At 33.1% G+C, this 24,810-nt stretch overlaps 1 protein-coding gene across 3 annotated transcripts in view; it reads right to left on the bottom strand.

Moving 5' to 3' along the window:
• Positions 1 to 24,810, bottom strand: part of NCAM2 (neural cell adhesion molecule 2) — a 494,205-nt gene that overhangs the window by 41,815 nt on the left and 427,580 nt on the right. For all 3 annotated transcript variants that reach the window (XM_047756284.1, XM_047756302.1, XM_047756292.1), the window contains 2 exons: positions 8,683 to 8,802; positions 5,875 to 5,996 (listed from right to left, as the gene is read on the bottom strand). In XM_047756284.1, the coding sequence (XP_047612240.1) occupies positions 5,875 to 5,996; positions 8,683 to 8,802 (242 nt within the window). The remainder of the gene's footprint in view (positions 1 to 5,874; positions 5,997 to 8,682; positions 8,803 to 24,810) is intronic.

Raw genomic sequence — 24,810 nt, 5'->3', positions numbered from 1 at the left:
GAATGCATAAGCAATGAGGTCCTATTGTACATCACAGTAAACTATATCCAATCTCTTGGGGTAGAACATGATAAAAGATAGTATGAGACAAATACTGTATATGATTGGGTCACCATGCTGCACAGAAGAAATTGTCACAACACTGTAAATCAACTATACTCTAGTAAAAATATATATAATTCTATTGACACTACAGTACAAAGTCAGTGAAAATATTCTGTACATAAAATAACTTTTAATTTTTCCATTTGCATTTTGAGATTAATGTTTGTCTTTATTCTCCAAATACATGGCTTAATCTCAATGACTTATTAGAGATGTTAACTTTCATAAAGGGTCCATGGTGCCATCTAATTCTGCTTTTACTACTCCAGTTCTGTTCTCATAAATTCTATCTTCTTAATAGGCAACTGAACAAAGTTGTGCGCTCTATTTACTACAAGATAGCATAGAATAATATGTGTTTCCTGATTCAGAATCTATAGAAAGATACATGTTCTCTACATTATGATATGATTAGTCTCTTTTCCAGTGAAATCCTGGTTTAAATACTTAGATTCAATGTCTTCTACAAATCAATACTCACATAAGGAATATATCATCTCAATTTTGTTGTTTCTAGCTTATAAAACATATAGTCCTGTTCACAGGGGAGTCAAAAGATAGGGTGGAAGAAGAATCAAGTAGGACATTTCATGAGGCTGTTCCTTACTTTCTGAATTTACATATCTTATTCCCATAAAGGATATCCAATTAAAAAATGAGTTGCATATAGCTAAATAAATTTTCAAGTTATTCAATAACACTTTACTCCATTGTGGAATTCATACAATTTGAGGAATAATAGATGGAGTGGCTTGGAGTCAGACAATGAAAATAGATAATTAAGAATTTTTTTGAAATAGTTTTTGTTATTTCAATAGAAGGGCAAACACGAAGGCAAATGCCATTATAAATATTTAGCCACCAAATTTTGAGTATGCAAGTTTTTTTTTTTAAATGTGAACTAGTAACTTAAGAAAGAAACTGTAGAGAAAATTATTCCCTCCCAAGAGGGGCTATTTATTGTTTGATCACATGAATATCACTTTATACTGAATCATGGAATTGCAGTTGGACCTGCAGAGCATGATGTTTGCATGATGGAGGAGTTAATAAAGGGAGGGAAAGGGAAACAAAGGAAGATGGAGATTGTTTTAGTGTGTTGGAGTACAAGGTATTTCATTAAATGATATAGTAAGGAAGTGGATGGATGATGGCTGTATTTGGAGACACAGGAGCTATATTTGGAGAGTGGTTGAGGAGTCAATATAATCTCAGCAGGCAAATTTTACTTCAGCCCTTACCACTAAAAATTTTTTTTTAGATGACAAAATCTTATTTCTGTTCCCTAGCTCCACCCATGACCAAGTCACCCAAACTGTGTAAGGCTCAGTTTGGTTCAGTTTGTCCATTAAAAAGTGAGAAAATAACACTTCATGTACATTTTTTCTCCCTTCAAGAGTGAGCAATACCTCCCTTGAAATACAAAGGCTGTAAGAAATTACTTTTACAGGAGTTCCTGTCGTGGTGCAGCGGTTAATGCATCCGACTAGGACCCATGAGGTTGCGGGTTCGGTCCCTGCCCTTGCTCAGTGGGTTAACGATCCGGCGTTGCCGTGAGCTGTGGTGTAGGTTGCAGACGCGGCACGGATCCCGCGTTGCTGTGGCTCTGGCGTAGGCTGGTGGCTACAGCTCCGATTCAACCCCTAGCCTGGGAATCTCCATATGCCGCGGGAGCGGCCCAAGAAATAGCAAAAAAGACAAAAAAAAATTACTTTTACAGCTCTTACCATAGCCTAAAGTTCTACTAATAGCCGTAGGGAGAGTCCCCTTTGTGGCTCAGCAGTTAAGGAACCCAACTAGGATCCATGAGGATGAGGGTTCGATCCCTGACCTCGCCTGGTGGGTTGGGGATCTGGTGTTGCCATGAGCTGTGGTGTAGGGCACAGATGCAGCTGGGATTCCATGTTGCTGTGGCTGTGGTGTAGGCCAGAGGCTGTAGCTCCGATTCAACCCCTAGCCTGGGAACTTCCATATGCCTCAGGTGTGGCCCTAAAAAGCAAAAAAAGTAAAATAAAATAAAATGCCAGTAGGCTTTATAGAAACACAGTAATTTATTATCTGTCAGTTATAACTATGTTTGAATTATGCAACCATTTTCATTATGCTATTTAAAAAGAGATTCTCTAGTAATTTTTGCAGTTAGAAAAAGCTGGATATTGGAATGAAAAGAAGACGTATGGCAACACAAATGAGATGAGATGAAATTGAGGAGGAAATACGCAAAACTAGGGCACTGCTACCATTAGATTTATTGGGGTTATGATGGGGAGAAGAAAGGCAAAACAATGGAAGCCAGAGATTTACTGAAAACAAAACTTGTCCTTGTTTAAATTTTAATGTGAAATTGAGACATGTTAACTAAGTATAGAGGTAAAATATATTGATGACTACTATTATTTGAATCCACAAAATTTTCTAATTTTATTACACTTAACATTTTATTTGTCTCTATGTTTCACACATAACTTCTCATAAAATATTAATTTTAACCCACATTAAAGAAACCAAAATAAATTTGGTCAGCATCTTAAATGCAGTTAATGTTTTCAAATATATACATATAAATGTAATTTCCCCTTGAATGTCTTTTCCATTTTATGAATCTATTTCACTCTAAACAGATGTACTGATATGCTAGTGAACATTTCTGGTTTCAACAGTGACTGAAATCACTACTCGTAATATGGGTAGGGGGTGAGAAATACTAAACGTACTGTATTGAGTGGCTGATTCCTGGTTGGCCCACTATTATACCACCCAAAATGCCAAAGTGTGCCTTTATAGATACACAAGATTCACGACAGATAATATTATTCTGGACTAATTTGTGTACACTCCCTCAGATTAATATTAAAGTTCTCACCTCCAATGTAATTCTATTAGAAGGTATGATATATTTAAGGAGGTATCTAAGGTTACAGGAGATCCTTTAGATAGAGCCCTAGTCAAATAATACTTATATTTTCACAAGAAGAAGAAGAAACACCAGAGATGTGTGTGCACAGATAAAAAGGCCATGTGAGGACACAGCAAGAAGGTAGCCATCTATAAGCCAAGGAGAGAGGCCTTAGGAGAAACCAAACCTGCTGACGCTTTTGTCTTGGTCTACCAGCCTCCATAACTGTGAGGAAACATATTTGTGTTGTTTAAGACACTTCATCTGTAGTATTCTGTTATGGTAGTCCTGGAAAACTAAGTCAGTCTTTACAATAATATAGGCAATTCCTTTAACAATATGTTGGAGACCCCATTATTTAGCTGACCCAAATCCCAACTATAAGACCTTTCCTTTAATGGTAGTCAAATGAGACATATTCTATCTAATGAGACATAATTCAAATTCTGCTTGGTGGGGTTTTTTAAAAAAGTATACAGCATTGCTGGAAAAATAGACAAATTCAGCTTAAACAGCCTATTGTTTCTTTTGTTCTTTTCACTCTCTTTACATTTTGAATGTAGATGTGAGGGCAACAACTTAGGAACATGAGATAATCTATATGAAGACAAAAGCCAACTTGCTAAGGATGAAAGAACATAAGGAAAAATAATTTGGATTCCTGACTCTATAGCTGAACAAAGTCACATCATTTCTAAAATATACATGCTATATTAATAAAACCCACTGATGGATAAAGATACAATACGAAATTATAAATGTTTTCCATTATCAATTGAAATGAATGATTCTTGTTAAACTCAATATAACATTTGTATTATTTCCAATATCAACTCTTTAGAAGGTCAAGTCAAACATAGCTTTTAGTTTTAGATAGAAACTATCATATAAAGGGTATAATGTTAGATATATTTTTACAATTCATCATTGAAGTTCAGTGTTCACTATGGAATTTTGTTGGAATTACCTACAGATTCTTACCATCCATTTGTATTTTGTATCATAAATTCTTCCAGGTGTAATCTTGGTCCGCAATCTGCACACAAGTTCTTTTCTCCCAGGTCATTCCCATTAATTTGCATTAAGCTTACGACCCTTATAGAGACCCTTTCCCATTGAAAGAGTTTCCAAATGGTCAAATAAGAATGGTTGAGAAACTTGACCTGACCACTAAGACACCATCAGATTCACAGAGAGACAAATGAGCCTTTCAGAGTTGCTTTGGAAGGGAGGTATGAAACCTTCGTAGAAGTTTAGCCATAAGACACACAGCTGTCCATCATCTCCAGCATGAAACCTGCAACAAAGGGGGGTCCTTGGAAGGGGACATCAGTCTTAAATTTAAAAGACTAAACTGGTATCTAAAATTAATTACTGAGGTTTGCTGCTCAAAATTAAACTCCTTTTTTTCAAACCATCCTCCAAAATTTAGATATTTGAATTTAAAAGCATCAATGTTATAATTTAGAAAATTGTAGATTTATGGGAAGATAGGTAAAATCATTTACATTCTATTAAGAAGCAATTGCACTATTTTCTAAATAGATTAAACTTGGAAAATATCCACAAATGTTCATGAAACATAAGTATGGAACTGACACACTATTATAAGGATAATCATAAATATTAGTAAAACAAAAGGTTAAAAATATTTAAATTAAAAACAAGAAAATCACCTAAATTTCCCAGGGTTACAGGTTTAACCAATATGGAGAGAACGGTAATATTTTTCAATTTGGTTAAGGCCACCATTACATTGACATGATAACACACACACACAAAAAAAATTATGATAACTAGAAGTCATAGAAATTTTAAAAGTTGGTGTTCCATTTCAAAAATTGTAAGGAATGACTAAGTGTTAGAATACAAAAAGGTGTATGTGAATGAAAGATGATAATGGCATGTATTTTTGCTGAGGAAACACATTAAGGGAATATATGCATTAAGGTGAATCCTTGAGATATGAAAAAGAAAAATAAAATTAAAATGAATAAAATTGACATGGTATCATGGGGATAATAATAATTAGTAAATAAACTTTTCAAAATTAAATTTAAAATTGTGTGTCACTTTTAACACATCCTGCAGCAGACACAAATACTCATTGGTACTTATGGCAGAGCTGTTAACAGAAATCACTTGTAGTGGATGTTGGCATCATTTTCAGCTGAAGGCAAAGTCTTTCAGGTCACTTTCTTCATCTGCAACCAGAGGACATCCTTCATCCCCTACACAGATGACAAGTCTCAAAGCAGCTTTGGGCTGTCCAAAATCCCATGTTAGCGCTAATTAAGCTTGAAAAAATCTATTCTCTCTCTCTCAAGTTCCATGTGGCCATTTTTTGTTAGATGTTGATTCGAGTGATTTCTTTTTATAAAGTCATATTAAATAATAAATTTATTTCAAGTCATTGATAACTTAATAATTCATAAAAATAAATAATAAGGTCATTTTTGAGGTGTGATTTGCTACTCCTACCTACAGTAACTAAAATTGAGAAGACTTAAAGTTACTAAAATTGAGCAGAATGGAAGGTGAAATATCCTGCTAAACTTATCAGAAAAACAGGGAAAATGACATTTCATTTCTGAAATGTTGCCAAGTTTAGAAATCACCAGGTAGAAACTGTGGCATCATTTTAATGATCTATGTTTAAATTTTACAAAAACAAACCAATAAGCACATATTTTGGAGTTTATAATGATAAATTTCAGCAACGGAAAAATGTCACGAATTCCTATGAGAACCATTTATCATTATTGTTATTTAATTTGTAGTTATGCATTCACTTCTGACATTTCTATGAATTTAATTCAAATCTAATGCAACCTAAAAACACTGCACAAAACGGTAATAAACAGGGCACTTACACTTCTATATTTCACGATGTATTCCAAAATAGGGGCCCCTCCATCATCCTGTTTGGTGATACTGAGTTTAAAGCTTTTCCCACTGCTTGGCTGTCCATGAATGGATGGAGGACTTGGTTCACCTAAATATGCAACACAACATTCTTGGGATTTGTACATACATTATATATATAAAGAAACTGCATTTTTATAAAAACAACACCACATATAATCAAAATGTATGATGTTATTCTGGGCTTACTACTTTCTATTTGCCCTTTATTGCGATATAATCTCTGATCCTCATTTTCTCCATCTGAGAAACAGCAATATTCAGAACACTAGACATATGCCAAAATTATGAAACCTCAGGACCAAATATATGGTCTATATTGATGTGCAAATTCTGCGAGAATAGTACTCACTGCATTATACAAGCATACAACTTTATTTCTTGTAGTAATAGTGGACAACCATTTATTTTACTAGTGTCAATTCATTTTGTAAATGCTTTGTAAATATGTAATAATATAAACATATTAAGTCATCAAACTATATGCGAAGATAGTATTTTAGTAAATCATCAAACTATATGGGAAAATAACGTCTTAGCAATTAGCTATCTGCTTTAATGAGCATTTATAAGTAGATGAAGATTTGAATAAAGAAATTTTGTAGTATCCAAGTTATAGATGGGTTTAATTTTTTTTTTAAATAAATTCTAGCTTCGTGAAAATACTTCCTTTGGTGTTATGCTTCATATGGAGCTGGTCTTATAAGAAAGACACTAATATTTTTCCTATGAAAAGGGATCTACTGAAGGGTCAGGGTTTTTTATGTGAAGGATGCCATCACTGCTGGGCCCCTTGGAATGGGAATCCCTGCTGTGTGTCACTTATGTGACGTCAATGGGCATGCAGTGGTGACCTCTGCCTCTGTTTCCTCCAATTCCCTATGGATATGGAGACAGATAAGGTCATACTAAGAAACTCTAAGAGGACTCACTTCCATTTGCAAGGTTCTACAAACTTATAGTACCTCAGCAACTCAGAGGAATGCTGAGATGATCCAAGCAGAATACAGTGCTGAGGTTAGCACCTTTCCCAAACTAGAGAAGCTGGACTTTTTTCTGCAGGTAATCTTTATGTCTAATCTCAGGTTTATAACTTTAATCAAGCGAGTATTTTATCTCAGAAAAGGCAAATCATTAAAGAAATATGACAATTGGGCATGTTGGCAAATAGTAAAATAACCTTGTGTGTATTGCACAGCCATAAAGAAATAAATAAAGAAAATGGAGTTCCCGTTGTGGCTCAGCAGGTTAAGAACCAGACTAGTTTCAATACGGATGCAGATTCAACTGCTGGCCTCACTCAGTGGGTTAAGGATCTGGCTTTGCCACAGCTGAAGAAAAGGTCACAGATGTGGCTCAGATCTGGCATTGCTGTGGCTGTGGTGTAGGCTGGCAGCTGCAGCTCCGATTAGACCCTGAACCTGGGAACTTCCATATGCCATAGGTGTGGCCCTAAAAAATAAATAAATAGAGAAAGTATACAAAGATTGTTCATAAAATTTAATTCAGTTAGTGTCAGATATTATGACTCACATGACCTATATGCAATATAATCTATTTTCAATAAATGAATTAAAACTTCTGCAAAAACCAGTTCAGTAATATCTAAAAGGAATTCAATAAGAGATTATGGGAAAAACTAAATATGAAGGGTTGTTAAGGATTATAAGCAGAAAAGGGTACATCTCTATTTAAATTACAGCAAAGTAATTGTAGAATCATTTTAGTCTGGAGGTAGGATTATAAGTCAATATGTTCTTGCAGTCATCCTGTTGAAAAAAATAAAGAAGGACTGAAAAAAACACTGGCATCCAGAATGGAGAAAAGAGAGTACACCTGACATTTTATGAGAACCAACAGAAAAGAACTGGTAACAAATTAGCTTAATTATTGCAGTCAATTTGACTTCCCTAAATATAATTACGTAATAGACAGGATTATGCATAGGTTATATGATAGTGTTTGTTTAGTCATACTCAAATTTTCTCACATTTTTCAACACTTTATTCAACATAAAGGAAATTTACACTGTTTTAAATGTATCTTAATTTGATGTAAATGCAGTTGACTTAAAATACACCAAGGCATGATGGCAATGAGGAGGCTGTAATTATTCTTCTTCATCTGGAATCACCTTGCAATAGATTAATTCAGTGGTGACTTTTTCTCACACTTAAGGCCTATATAATTCATGGGATAAAAGCAATGATCATGCCTCAGCAAAGGAATTATCTATGTAGATATTTTTCTACTCATGGAATATAGTCTGAGCACTACAATCTAATTAATAAGACTATGAATAAGTAGGACATCTTCCTTATAGAAACAATTTCCTTAGATGAATTTTACAATTTTTAGATTTCAGTGCATTTTTACTTTTCTCTTGCTCCAGAACAAAGTTATTTTTATAAAATCGAGATGCCATCGTCTTCAGAAATCACTTCTGACACAACTTAGAATAGATTTACAAGGAGATCCTGCTGAATAGCATTGAGAACTATGTCTAGATACTCATGTTGCAACAGAAGAAAGGGTGGGGGAAAAATGTAATTGTAATGTATACATGTAAGGATAACCTGACCCCCTTGCTGTACAGTGGGAAAAAGAAAAAATTAAAAAAAAAAAAAACAAGTCACTTCTACAAAGGTAATTCACTTCCTTAAAGTGTTGAAATGTCTCCCTGCATTTTAAAATCCTATTTAAATTTGCAAGTGAAGAGAACAGCAACAGAGAGCAAAACAGAGAGGATTACTTACGAACTGGTAATGTTTGGAAAATTTCTATTTTACTGTAGTCTCCTTGACCTTTTCCATTTACAGCTGCAACCCTGATTTCATAAGTCGTATTTGGTTCTAGGTTGCTCAAAACAACCATTGCTAAAAGAAAAAAATATGTCTATGATTAATACATTTTAATAAGTAAAAAGAAAAGCAATCTACTTTAAAGCTGAATGAATAATATCACTGTAAATCTTTCCATGAACTATCTAAAATAAAGAAATATACATAAGAGAATGATTTGTGAACTTCATCTCTATTTTAGCTTTCTAATCACATGCATTACCCTTCAAAGAAAATTAATAATTTATTTTGTGATATTTACACTCACAAAATAGAAAGTAAAATATTTTTTCATCGTTTTAATGTTTAAGAAATAGGGAGGATTTAAATAAACATCTTTACTGAATGAAATCCCAAACACTTTGTCTTCTCTAAATTGACTGTTCTATAGAATTATTGGAGATATGGAATTGAGTATCTAGAACTCTAGCCTCTAGTATAAGGTGCTTGAGTCATGCCAAAGAAATTTCACTAGGTTGACTACTGCAAAAGTGGATTATTTATTCAATAATCTCAAATGAAATTATTTTTCAAGCTAGCTTGAAACGTCATCTTTTATATTTTCTCTCAATTTCTTCTCAAAGATATACCATACCAAGCCTGGATTAAACATGATACAAAGGAAAAGAAAGAATCTGAAAAAGTTCAGGGATATAAAAGTTTTTAGAAAAATCTACTGGGTCATATCAGCCCCTTTAATTTTCCAGAGATATTAAAATACAATTGCAGATTTCAAAAATTAGCATTTTTACAAATTTCTTTGGTGAAACTAACAAAATTCCATAGTTGCTCTACCCTTACTGCTTTTGCTAAACAGAGCAAAAAATTAAGTAGTATAAATGGCCTTGATGAACAAAGGGAAATTATGTCCCATTTACATAACAACTTCAAGTCAAATAATCAATTCATAATAGAAGATATAATCAATCATAAAAGATTAAATCATACATAATTGGGATCATATTTGTAGGGCTATTAACAAGAATTATGACTATAGAATGTACATGTTTAATAAAATCCCATATAATTTATAAACATAGTTCTGATTCCTTTATGATATATATTCACTAGGTAAAATTTATTATTCCCTTCATGAAAATACTTAATAAATTTGTTTTGATATTTCCTTGCACTCCCTTCTTCTCCTCAATATTGCCATATATACTAGATAAATATTAATACCAAAAATATCAACCAGTCTTTAATTCAGTATGGATAATTCAAAATGATTAGAAAGGATAAATTTCCTATTAGTGAAATTTACATTTGTATTTCTCCATCTTTCTACTTTGAAAGAAGACTGAACTTGCTCTTGAGAGCTCATTGTCTTGTCAAAAGACTCAGGTGAAAACACATGGTCTCAAAGTTAAGGGAGGCCAACTGGGAAAGACTGATTAGCAGGGAAATCCAACTGATTAGAAGAAGCTGCAAGGATATATCAGAAAATCAAGACTTGAGTTCAATTATTTCTGATAGGCCAACCACCTGTGAGATTTTTCAGGAAACCCAAACTCAGGTGGCTAGTGACCTGGATGGAATTAGTGAGATATATAATATAAGCCCAAGAAATAAATTACCACTACAATGGAGAGACAGTGCACAGATAAAGTTGGTCATGAAGAGTCCAGAAAGGGAGAAGAAATCAAACTAAGTTAGGAAGTTAAAATGTTAAGAAGTTGAAATCTTACTGACCTTAGGAGAGAAAGCTTCTACTCAAGGTTAGGAATTCGAGAGATAAAAAATTTATCATATTTTATAATTTAATAAATTATAAATATAGCACATTTAAAACCAAAGTGAGAGATTAATGCTTTATAAAAGTATTTATTCTTAAGGCCTTGTAACAAAAATGCTTGGGCCTTTGGACAATAAATACCTTCATGTGGTAGTTTATGTTTGATTACCATCTTCTTTACTCTAATGAAGAATGACGTAATGCAGCGTGGGGACATATGAGAGACTCTGGCAGGACTAGTCAGACTGCAACAACCTTTGTAACAAGACATTTATTGATGCATGCTTTAAGACTCAAGAAAGCAGTCATGTTGCTCTGGGCCAGATTCCACCATTGACTGAGATTCAATCAAGTCTTGGGCTGAGTTGGTCTCTCAACTTTTAAATAAAGACACTTTTATTAAATGTCATAGAAACAAAAGTATAAAATTAAGTTGAAGGAAGTTATATACATCAATTATCAATGCAAATGGGAATATTATATCCAGATTGTGAAATAATACAGAATAATGATAATCTAAAATTTATTCATCTTTGTCTCTTTTTAATGGAAATATACTTTATGTTTACAGGCAAAAGAGCGATACTTTAGTCATTAACATGTACACAGATAATCTACATAGAGAGTATGCTACACAAGAATTATGAGAGATTGACATAGATGTTTTTATTCCTACAGCCAACTTTGCTATATGATATGGCTCTCCATATTTTATGATGTAAAGATGCAGCTGCTAATATCGTTTTAAGATTGGAGATAGACTGTCGCTCAGCTATGTAGGTGAGAGCAACTGGTAATGCTTATATTCAATTGTTTGTCTTGATACTATCAAACAAGGAAAGCAACGGAATTTGAAGCGCACAATTCCAATCGTAAATAAAATTCTTCATTTCATCAGAAGTCTGGAGATCAGATTTTTCATCCTTTCAGGTTAAAAATTGATAACAAGAAAGCTATCAAAGTATCAGAGCATATAAAATCAGGGAAAATTGAGGATATTACTTGGACTGGATTAAACAAAAAAAACAACACTCCCCCCCGCCCCACACCATACACATACATAAAGAATAGCAGTTCCACATTTTACTTGAATTATCTGAGTAACTCTAGTGAAAGCTCTTTCTGGCTTGGATTGTCAGCATTCCTCTTTCTCTAACATTTCATAGGGATGGTAAAAAGGTTTGTGTGTCCCTCTGCCTCTACCAAGGGGAAATTTCTTTAATTACATTATGATCAATTAATTCAGAGTTGATCCCCCTCCCCGCTTTGCTCTTATATTTCTGTTCAAGACTCTTCCCTAGGGATTGAATTTCACAGCATAGAAGTTTATGGAGGAGAGGAGAAAAGAGGATAAAATGATGGCTGAACTGTTATTACAACATTGGACTAAAACACCCAGAGGTAAAGTCGATGGAGGAGGCCTTATAGAGGAGCTTTCAAATTATAGGGGAGAGGCATGGAAGTAAACCTATTAATGCCAGTCTTACAAGGCTTATATACAAGCAGTAGGTCTGTTTTTGAGTTTTGAGGCTCAAGGTTTTGGTACAATAACCCTTATTAGGAAGCTTATTAACATTCTGTGAACATAAAGATTACTGTGTGAAATAGAAAGAACTCTATAAATCAGGACCAATTTAATGAGTGGGAAAGGAAAAGATCAGGGGAGGCAGAGCCTGCATCTGTAATTTGACTTGCCTTTCTTAAATGAGAATATATATGCATTAAAATATCCATAATTTACTGGCATATTACCAAACATAGGGTTTCTGAATAGATGAGGTAGGGCTTGAAAGCAAACCACCACTTGAAATATGAAGGCTGTGGATGCTATAATAGAGCACCTCAAATTATGAAGTTAGCTAATGAAAGACTTTCTTTCTCCAAATGTGTCCATACAATAGAACAACAGAACCACAAACTAAGGTGTGGGATGAGTTCTTTCTCTATAATTTATTGGAAATTCAAACTCAAAAATTAGGTGAAAGTAGGTCTAGATTACAAGCCACTAAACGTTCTCTGAGGACAAATGGCCCACATTAAGGTCTTTTATAGTTATTTTCAATCAGCATGATTTAGAAACCACAATGTAATTCTTCTGAAAATTATAAACAATCATGGATTTTTGTCATGGCAACAGGAATAGGTTCTAAAAAGAATCTGGTTTCCCTAATTTAATGTTTCTGCCTGATTTAAATATACCTGGGCTTCATAAATGACCATTTTGTCACCTTGCAATACATGTAAATAGGACAGCAAAATATTGAAATACAAAAAAAAAAGGAACTTTTAACTGGCAAATGAAAGGAAAACATGAGCTTTTTTAAGTATTATTTTTACAAATATGCAAATGATATTACTAGAGAGAAAACTCTGAAGTTGTAGTCTCTCTTTAAGAAGGACATTGGACGTTATTAAAAGAAGTCGAACAAGAGTTTTGTTTGTTAAATAATGGATTGTAAATTCCTTACTTTGGCTGTCAAGACAAGCAGAGGCTAAAGAATATTTACAACGCTTGGAGCAAAATAAATTACATATTTTGCCAACTAATTAGGCTGAGCAAAGGTCTAAAGTGAGATTAAATTTAGCCATGCTCTCTTCACTCTTTTAAAACCCAGATCTCTCTATGGGTTTTTCCTGTCATTCAGTGTAAGCAGATAAGCACTCCCATGATATAGAAGAGCTGTATTAACCCCCAAAATGGAACTGCTCAGGTTGTAGAGAACTGTGAAACAGGTCAGACAGCTAGAAGAAATCAAACAGCTTAGCTAGGATAGAACTGATCACTCAAAATTACACTTTCTGTTGACTTTCTCAGATGAATCTAAAAAGATAATGAAATCCCTGAAGTTTCTCACCTAATATTCAGCTTTTGTTCTTTAAAAAATAAATCAAAAATGAAGTTTTTGTTTATTTTTTTTTTGTCTTTCTACAGCCACACCCGTGGCATATGGAAGTTCTGTGACTAGGGGTCCAATTGGAGCTGCAGCTGCCAGCCACAGCCATGGGCACAGCAACACCAGATCCTTAACCCACCGAGCAAGGCTAAGAATCGAATCCGCATCCTTATAGATAGTAGAGTCCATTACCGCTGAGACATAAGGGGAACTCCTTGTTTTGTTTTGGTTTTTTTTTGACAGATAATTCTCTGACTCATTTCTGCAGAAGTTTGCAATAAGCTGAAAAAAATTTTTTTTTTTATTTTTCTTATCCAGAATGCAGCACTTTTTAACACTTGTACTCCAATTATCCTTTACATCCTTAAGAGTGACTTCAGGAATAATTTCATTCTTAATGCAAAGTGTCTTTAAGTTTTCTTAGGACGTTTATGTAAGTAATCATCTCGGTTCAATTATACTTTCATTTACTTTTGAGAATATAAATTTGTATTTTTGTACAAATAATGTGTATGAAGATTCTATTAGCTGCAGAAGAATAGGATCTTATATTTTTAAGAGTACCTTACAGACTTAAATTTATGGATAGATTCTTTGTAATAAATAATTTATATAGATATTTATTTTAATAAACAGTAGGAAGAAAAATTAATTAAATGAGTATGTGCTGCTTATGTGGGGCTTTTTCTCAAAATAGTATATTGATGACACCTTATAAAAATCACAGCTCCTCATTTCTGAATTTTCAAACTTTTCTCTTTTATATTCTTTTATCATCATGAGTATAAACTATGCACAAAAACAATAAAACAATTTAAAAACAGTTTTAACTGATGTAAGATTTTACTCAAGAAGTACTTGTCACTTGAAATTAAATGGGTTCTCCTTGAAATATACTCTCTTTGTAAAAGTCTTGATTTAAAAATAGAAATGTTCCATCCAAAATTTTTTCATGTACTATTCATACTTGTTTCATTTCAATATAATGTTTCTTAGCATTTAGAAATTATTCATCCAGAAAGAATTCAACAGATTTTTTTAGGATCCACTTAATATGTAAAATATTATAGATATATAATTCCCCAAATTTTCTTCTGTAGTCTAAAACAATAGATTTTTATAAACTACTCAGGAAATCACTTGATGATTAAAAGTGATCATAATATTATTTTTCACTCACAAATATGCTAATTTCCAAAATGTCTATATTGACTAACTGCTTTTTTCATGTTATAAACCTACTTTTCCTTCTTTTTTGGGGGCAGGAATTGGAAGCATAAGTTAAGCTTTTGTAATTGAATCCTTGCTCCTCCCTGCACCATGGCAATAAAAACTGCAAGCCTCCTCTTAGCTATTTAACCTCCTAATAACACTTATAAATATTTTGTCTTTTTTCGTTTTGGCTGTGCCTGTGACAGTTCCGGGACCAGGGATTGGACCTGCTGCACAACAGTGACCCAAGCCACGGCAGTGACAATACCGGATCCTTAACCCTCTGAACCACCGGGGAACTCCTATACATATTTTTTCTGTTATTGATTATGACTCCAGTTTTTGTATTTGGATGTTTTATTACAAGAAGCTTTTAGTCGTAACAATCTTATGAGCAGAACATATATCACACATGACATATATACTGTCTTCAGCCCTTACAGAGCTTATATATTTTCAATGCAGAATAAGAATTTAATAAAGAGTTTTTGAGTTGACATTTTAAAAAAATATGTCAAATAAAACATGACTTTCAAAATACTGTCCCAGAAAGGACATTTGCTAAATCTATTGTTGTTATCCTTTATCATTAATTTATTGACTCTATTCCTGTGTTGCCAAACATTTAAAGTACATTTTACTTCCCCCAGTAGGACTATTTGTTGAGCGAAAAATCTAATATTGAAATCCAATTTTATGGTATTTCACATAATACTTAGAGTAGTTTGGATGTAGTCTCCATTTCATAGATAAATAAATGGAGGCTCAGAAAATTAACTAGCCAAGAAGTAGCAAAGCTTGGATTCTGTCTTAAACTTTGCATTGTCTCACAATTGTATCCTGGCCTGTACAGAAAATCATTTGTAAACAGGATTCTAAAGAGTCCTGAATGTAAGGAAAATGTATTCTTTCTTCCCAAAGACATTAATTATATGGAAAAAGAAAAATGGCAAATTAATAAAAATGATAATTCTGTATACGCTTTTCAAGATTTAAGTCAAGCTATTAAAGGGCACAGTCTCTTTCTCAGAATATTTTACTTAATTGTGTGCTTCTGGATTCTCATTAGAATGAACAATGTGAATCCATGCTGATGATCTTCATAAACTCCCAGCACTATAAGATAGATACAACTCAGCAATTTTTCCTATAGTTCATAGGGACACATAATCGCAGAAAGACGCAACAATGAGAAATTCAGAGCAAAGTCAAATTAAACTATATGATTATCAAGAGTTCTGATTCTTAAGACTTTTATTGTAGAAAAGAGGCATTTACCAGCTACTTTTGCCTACAGTGCATTTTGGCCAGTTTATTCTGTCATTTTAATACTAAATCAAACATTTTGTTTTATAGATCCCATTCAAGGTTCTTAGCCACATTTCCAAATAAAAAGGAATGAACTTGTCATGCTGTATCATTTATGTTCTCTATTATGCAACACACCAAACCATAAAGACAGCCCAGAAATTCCCTTAGAATATGAGTAAGGTTCTGAACTAATGCACCAAATGCAAGCTGGGCAGTTTATTTTTTTTTTCCCCATAGTTTTCAGTTTCTCTATTTTTTTTTTCTCTCCTTGTTTTTAAGAATGGTATATGCTATGTTGTTAAACTCATTAGTACTCAAAATTTCTTGTAGAGGCCACAATTTTCTCTACAGTGAACTCAGATATCTGCTCTAGTTCTAACAGTTTGCTATTTCCAGTGAATTTCAGGACATAGAAACATTTTATTTTCTCTAGGTATTTGGGAACATGTGTGTTCCTTTCTGTATCTTGTTGTTTAAGCATTTCAAATTAATATGAATGATTGCCATTCATATTTTAGGGATTTTCATACCCCTAAAAGCCTAGTGACAAAAATTCATCTACCAATAATATTTTCAGCCTTTTCTAAAAATATTACATCATTTTCTATATAGCTATTTTAAAACATATTAAACTATTTGACTTAGGCCATGTAAAAATATGTTTTTGGAAAATTTAAATTATAATGCAGATAATTATATGGTTAAGCTTTCATTTGCATAATTCATTTTCTTATGAGTACATCATACAAACTGAGGATGCTCACTTGAACAATTCCATTGGAATCCCTCATAATTTTTTAAAAAAATACTCTGAATCTTAACCTTTAAAGTACAAAGAATGTCTACAAATGAAAATTTCAACGAATACTAAGAAATGCATATGTTAAGGGAGGAGTCTAGGAAGGTGATAGAGTAGGAAGCACCAGGAAGCTGGTTCCCCACCTAGACAACAACTGTACTGAAAGAATCTGTTTGATGTAAATATTTTAGAATTCTGGAGCCTATGAGAGGCTTGCAACTTCCAAAGGAAGACGTGGACAGTACATTATGGTAAATTTTGGTCATTTCAGCTGTTAGCAGCCACCATATCCACCTCAACCAAGTAGTAGGCACCTTACACATATTCCTGGAGCAACCTGCACAGAGCTTGTGGGAACCAGGGTGGGTAAAAAACCAGCACATCAGCACATCTTCCAAATATCTGGGCTCTTGCTCTGATCTTTGATTGTGGCTTTGGATCACAGAGTGCAAAGAAGTGCGTAGCCATAGTTGTTGCACCTCCCTCATAACTGCTGCTCCTCCTCCTCTGGCTGAAATGACTTTCTGGGGATTTAAAAAACTGGGCACCCTGAGAAGATCTTATATTTACATCTTAGTCTGATCCTTGGCAGAGACACAGACTAAAATAGTAATTTTTAAAAAATCAAAACAATAAAGAGTAATGATACTAAAAATTGTTAGGTTAACCCAGGGGAAAAGAAAGAATCTGATTTCTAGAGTTACCACATGATTAGATTCAAATGTCAGTTTTTAACATAAAGTTACAAGGCATTGTAATTTAAAAAAAATTTAATTTCTAAATTGTAATTAAAAAATTACATTTGTAATTAAAAAAATTAAAGAAACAGGAAATCATGGTCCAAAGGAAAAAAAAAAAACGATATCAACAGAAACTTCCCTGAAAAAGACCTCATGATAGATATACTAGACAAACACTTTGCAACAACTGTGTTAAAGATGCTTAAATAACTAAATAAAGATGTGGACAAAGTAAAAAAAAAAAAAAAAAAAAAACAGTGTAAGACCAAAACGGAAATACCAATAAAGAGAGAAAACTTAAAAAGATATAAAGACATAATTATGAAGTTTAAAACTGCAATAACACAACGAAAGATTCATTAGAGGTATTCACAAGCAGATATGAAAGAATCTAAAAATTTAAAGATAGGACAATGGAAATTCTTTAATCTGAGGAAGAGAAAAATGAAAGATTGAACAAAGACTAAGGGACCAGTGGACAGGACACAACCAGTGGGCCAACAGCACACTGTAAGAGTTCCAGAAAGAAAAGAGAGAGACAGGGACAGAGAGAACACTGAAGATATAACACCTGAAAACTTAAGCTCTGAATATAAACATTCAAGAAGCTCAATAAATATCAAGGTAGATGAACTCAAGGAATCCCATACTAAGACACCTATAATCAAATTTTCAAGAGAAAAATGAAAGGAGAGTATCATCAAAGCAGCAAGAAAGGAGTGACTCATCACATAGAGAGGATCTTCAATAAACTTATCAGTATATTTCCCATCACAAACTCTAGAGAACAAAAGACAATGAAACAATTTATTTAAAGCACTTAAAGGAAAAATCTGTCCTATATCTGGCAAACTTGTCTTTCAAAAAAGTGGGGGAAATTAAGACAATCCATGTAAACAAAAGCTGAGGAAGTTTGTTACCACTTAATTTACCCTGCAAAAATGCTCAAGGGAGTCCTGTGAGGTGAAATGAAAGGGCACTAAACAGTAATTACAGACATATGAACAAATAAAGATCTCAGTAAAGATAAATACATAGGCAATTATAAAAGCTAGTCCTGCTGTAGCAATGGTTTTTAAGTGCACTGTTTCTTTTTGACATTAAAAGACTAATACATTAAAAATATTATTCTAAAAGCTAGCATTATTATAACTTTGTTCTATACTCCAAATTTTGTTTTCTACGTAATTTAAGAGACTAATGTATCCATGTTTGGGAACACAGTGTATAAAGGTGCAAAGTTGTGATATAAACAACCAAGAGAATAGGGATGGATCTGTAAAGGAACAGATTTTTGTACGTTACTGAGGTTAGAGTGGTATGGATTCAAATCAGAATGCTACAGTTTTAGAATATGAAATGAATTCCACTATAACCAATTAGAAAATTACTATGGGATATAAACAAAAGGAAATGAGAAAATAATTTACACATCTCACTTAAAAAAAAAAAATTGACTAAGCACAAAAGAAGACAGCAATGCAGAAAATGAGGGCCAAAAAAGCTATAAGGTACATAGAAAAAAGTAGCAAAATGAAACTCCCTCTTTATTAGTAATTATTTTAAATGTTAGTGGATCAAACTCTCCAATCAAATGACAGACTAGGCATAATGACTGAAATCATATTATCCAACTGTAAGCTACCTAGATAAGAGACTCATTTTAGATTCAAAGACTAAAGTGAGACTGGGTTGAAAATGAAAAAATGGAAAAAGGTGATCCATGCAAATAACAACCAAAAGAGAGTAGGTATGGGTATATTAATATCAGAAAATATAGACTTTAAATCCAAAAATGTTACAAGAGACAAGGACATTGTGCGTTAATAAAAATTATAATTCAGCAAGAAGATATAACTATCATTTGCACACCACTGAAAGACCATAATACGTGGAACGAAACTTGACAGAAATGAAGAGAGAAATCATTTACAGTAACAGTTGGAGACTTCAGTATACTTTCAATAATAAAATAACCAGACAGATGATAAGTTAGGAAATAGAGGACTTAACAAAATACCAACTAGATCTAACAGACAGATATGGAACACTGTCCCCAAACAATAGCAAAACATTATCCTTAAGAGCACAAGGGGCATTTTTCAAGATAGGTCATATGTCAGGCCACAAATTAAGACTCAATAAATTTAAAAAGATAAACATGATAAAAAGTACTTTCTATGACCACAACAAAATCTCTAAAATACACAAAATAGTGGAAATTAAACACCATGTCCTGAAACAGCTGATGAAGAAGAAATCATAAAAATAGAAAATACTTAGAAATGAATGAAAATGAAAACACCATATACCAAAAACTTGTGGAACACAGGAAAAGCAGAGCTAAGGAGGAAACTTATAGCTATAAATGTTTACTTAAAAACAAACAAAAACAAAACCAAGAAAGATTTCAAACCAACAACCTACCTTTACAACAAAAAGGAACTGGAAGTTCCCACTATGGCTCAGTGGGTTACTAATCTGACTAGTATCCATGAGGATAAGGGTTCAATCTCTGGCCTGGCTCAGTGGGTTAAGTATCCAGCATTGCCATGAGCTGTGGTGTAGACTTCAGGCACAGCTTGGATATGGCACTGCTATGGCTGCGGTTTAGGTTGGCAGCTGCAGCTCCCTTTTGACCCCTAGTCAGGAAACATCCATATGCTGCAGGTGTGCCCCTCCACCAAAAAAAAGCAAAGTAACAAATAGACAAAAAACAAAATAGAACTGACTAAATGAAGCTAGCAGAATTAAGGAAAATATAAAGATTAGAAAAGAGAAATAGAATAGAAAGATGGAACAGAAAAATGACAGAATATCAATGAAAAACTGGTTCTTCAAAAAGATTAACAAAAGTTGAGAAACCTTTAGCTACAAAGACTATAACAAAACAAAATCAAATACTAAGATTAAAAATTAAAGTGGGAGTTCCCGTCATGGCTCAATTGTTAATGAACCCGACTAGTATCCATGAGAACTAGTGGGTTAGATCCTTGGCCTTGCTCAGTGAGTTAGGGATCCGGCATTGCTGTGAGCTGTGGTGTAGGTTGCAGACGTGGCTGGGATCCCATGCTGCTATGGCTGTGACGTAGGCCAGCAGCTACAGCTCTGATTCATCCTCTAGCATGGGAACCTCCATATGCCATGGATGCAGCCCTAAAAATACAAAAAAAAAAAATTAAAGTGGATACGTTATGATTGATTCTACAGAAATAATAATGATGATAACAGAGTACTGTGAACAACTATATGCCAACCAATTGGATAACCTAGTTGAGATGGACAAATTCCTAGAAACACAAAATCTACCAAGACTAAATTGTGAGGTAATAGAAAATGTGAGAAAACCTATTGCTAGGGATATAGTTGAGTAAGTAATCAAAAATTTCACGTCAAAGGAAAAATCCTGGACTCCATGGCATCACTGAAATTCTATCAAATATTTAAAGAATGATAGATACCAAATTTTTTTTGGTAAATTTTCTTTAAAAATTGAGAGGAAGAAACACTTCCTAACTCATTCTGAGGCCAGCATTAACCTGATGCCAAGATCAAACAAAGATGCTACCGAAATAAAACTGCAGGCCACTATTCTTTATAAACATTAATGAAGAAATTCTCGACAAAGTGCTAGCAAATCAAATTCAGCAGCACATTAAAAGGACTGTATAAAATGACCCAGCAGAATTTATTTCTGGAATGCAAGAATGTTTCCACACACAAAAATTAATCAATATAATATGCCACAATTTTAGAATGAAGAGAAAAAAACACATAATCATCTCAATTGATGCAGAAAAAGCATTTGACAAAATTCAACATTCAAAATTCAACAGAAACACTCAAAAAATTAGAAATAGAAATTACCTCAAACCAATAACAGCCATATATTTACTTCCTTGGTTAATTCCTAAATATTTAATCTCTTGATGCTATTAAAATAGAATTATTCTTGGACTTCCCGTCATGGCTCAGCAGAAACAAATCTGACTAGTATCCGTGAGGACACAGGTTCGATCTGGCTTCGCTTACCTAACTCCATATGCAAAAACTAATTCAAAATGTATTGAAGGCCTAAATTTAAAATCTAAAGCTATAAAAGTTTTAGAAGAAAACAGGGAAGAATTTTTATAACATTAGGTTTGCCACCAAAAGTCTTAGATATGACATAAAATGTATAAGTAATAAAACAGGAATAGATAAACAGAAAATTTAAAACTTCGTGAAAATTTCAACTTTTATTTCACAAAAGACACTACTGACAGAGTAAAAGACAATCACAGAACTGGAGAAAATATTTGCAAATCATGCGTCTGATAATGTATTAATATTGAATGCATAAAGAACTCCTAACACTTAAATACAAAGAAATTTAATTTCAAACAATACAATTCAAAAATGGGCAAAGGACTTGCATAGACATTTCTCAAAAAAGATACACAAATGGTCAATAAGGCATATTAAAAGATGCGTAACATCACTAATCATTAGGGAAATGAGAGTCAAAAACACAATGAAATACCACCTTATAGCCATTAGGATGGCTACTTAAAAAAGAAAAGGAAAGAAACGAACAAGTATTCGTGAGGAGGTGAAGAAATTTCATCCCTGAGCATTGCTGGTGAAATGTAAAAGGGTACAGCTTCTGTGAGAAACTGAATGGAGATTCCTCAAAAAATTGATTGTAAAATTGCCGTTTAATCCAGTAATTCCAGTTCTGGGTAAACACCCAAAAGAACTGAAAGCAGGATCTCCAAGAGATATTGGTTCGCTCGTATTCATAGCAGCATTATTCATAGTAGCTAAAATGTGGAAGCAACCCAAATGTCCATCAACAGAGGAATGGATAAGCCAAATATAAATACATCAATGAAAAAAAATATATTTGCCTTAAAAATTAAGGAAATTCTGCAATATGCTATACTGTGGATGAACCTTAAGGACATTACACTAAATGAAACAAGCCAGTCACAAAAATACAAATACTTAATTTGTCCTTAATGACAAGGACTCTTAATATGAAGTGCTTAGAGTATCCAAATCTTAGAGACAGAAAGTAGAATGGTGAATACCAGGGGCTGTGGGAAAGGGTAAATGAGTTATTCTGCAATTCACAGATAGTTTCTGTTTTACTATTTGAAAATTTAGAGGTGGCTGGTGTTGATGGCTGTAAAACACTATGTACATATTTAAATACACAATGAACCGAACAGTAAACTGTACATTTTAAAATAGTTTTAAGATGGTATAATTGATACCGTGTGTATTATTTTTATTGTGTGTTATGTGTAAAATAGAAAAGGTGAAAAATTTTCAGATAGAAAATTTAAAAATAATGAAATATTTCCTTCCCCAAAACATGATTTAGGTGATTCTAGCTATAGTAAGTCATCAACACAGGAAAAATAAAATGTTTCTTTTAAAAAAACACTGATCTGGTGGAAGATCATGTTGGAATTTCTGGAAGAAGTAATGCAATCTAATTTGTTGTATTAACATATAAAGTCAGAAATAAAAAATATATGTAATCTTCTCTTGCAAAATTCATTTGTGTTTAGTAAAGCTTAATAAATTATAAAGGGGAATGAATTGCTAATTTTGATTGATATACTTAGGATAATTTGTAATAATTTCCCTACATATTTAGAGATAAAAAATGTATATTAGCTTTTAAAAATGCAAATAATGGCAATAACCACCTGCTTATTATTAAAGGCAGGTGGAACCTGTATCTTTTATACAATTTTTTTCTATTTCTTTATTAAAAGGAATTTGAATACTTGATATTTATGCAAAAGTGCAGGTGTGCTCTTAAAACTGTTAAGATTTAAAGCTGCTGGAGTTTAGAAGATGGAATAGACTAATCCATTTTCGACAGATCCATCTGAATACCTACATTTTTTTGAAGCTATCTTGACATGTTTTTTCCCCTTAAGTTTTTAATTAAACATCCAAATTGATATAATTGACAAATGAAGTCATATAAATTTAAAATATACAGCATAATGATTTTATATTGTAAAGTGATTCCCTTTGAATGTATTTTTTAACTTAGGCCTACCAAAGTTTAGTTTTAATAAAATTACTATCTTTTAAGAGAAGGCCAAATTCAAGGATTTTAAAAACAAAATTCAAAATGTATTACATAATTACAACTTAAAGAATGAAATTATATCTTAAATTCATCACAAAGAATAATAAAACAAATGGGGAAAATAGCTGATGGGATGTGGTATCCAAAAAGTATTCATTGAATTTATCTGGTTTAGTTCAGCTGGCAGAAAATAAAATCCTTTTTTGTCTTTTTGCGTTTTCTAGGGCTGCTCCTGCAGCGTATGGAGGTTCCCAGGCTAGGGGTCCAATCGGAGCTATAGCCACCAGCCTAGGCCACAGCCACAGCAACGGGGGATCTGAGCTGCGTCTGCAACCTACACCACAAGTCACTGCAACACCGGGTCCTTAAGCGGTTAAGCAAGGCCAGGGATTGAACCAGCAACCTCATGGTTTCTAGTCGGATTCGTTAACCACTGCTCCATGACGGGAACTCCTACTCTCACTACTTTGTACAATGTAATTGGCCTATCATTGCCACTAGTCATTTAATAAATGAAAAAAAAATGTCACTCTATAAATTAAGGATTAACACATCAAAAGTATGACTTCTGTTTGTGTGTTTGTATTATGAAAGGGAATTTGGCCCTATTTGTACAAAATAAGATCAATGAATTTCCACAGTGTGTTGGTAGAGAAACTTAGACATCATGGCAAGTTAGACCTCACCTCATCATACCATTTAAAAATTAAAAAAAAAAAAAAAAATCCATCAAAAAGGGAGAAAATATAACAATAAGTATCTCTTTATATTTTAAAGAGTAATTTGAGAAAACATAGAACAGAGAAACAAATGTTAATATGTTAAGATCTAATGAAAATTGGGGATTTAAAAATAGAACAAAAATATCCAATTATTCTAGAAAAAGAAAAAATTTATATAAAGTGGCACAATACACTGTGTTCTATATCTTTGCTAAAAATATATAATAAAAGGAAACGTTTTACTTTTTTAACACAAGAATTTTATTTCATGTAATAAAGGAAAATTTGAGAAAGTTTCTTCCTTAATCACAGGGACTTTTAGTAATGCCAGAATCCAAAAATAACCTCACCAGTACTGCTTTAAAAAGATTACTTATGGGACTTTCAAAGACTTCCCATATCATTAAGAATAAAATGCAAAATCCTATGCAAGGTCTACAGGGCCCCACTGGATTTGGGCCTTGGCTATTTGTCTATCACGGCTTCATTTAATTCTAATGTCTAATCATGCATTCCAGCCAGAATGGCCTTTTAACT

This window comes from Phacochoerus africanus, chromosome 1 (assembly GCF_016906955.1).
Source record: "Phacochoerus africanus isolate WHEZ1 chromosome 1, ROS_Pafr_v1, whole genome shotgun sequence".
Taxonomy (NCBI): Eukaryota; Metazoa; Chordata; class Mammalia; order Artiodactyla; family Suidae; genus Phacochoerus; species Phacochoerus africanus.
This window is presented reverse-complemented; position numbering and strand designations above follow the sequence as displayed.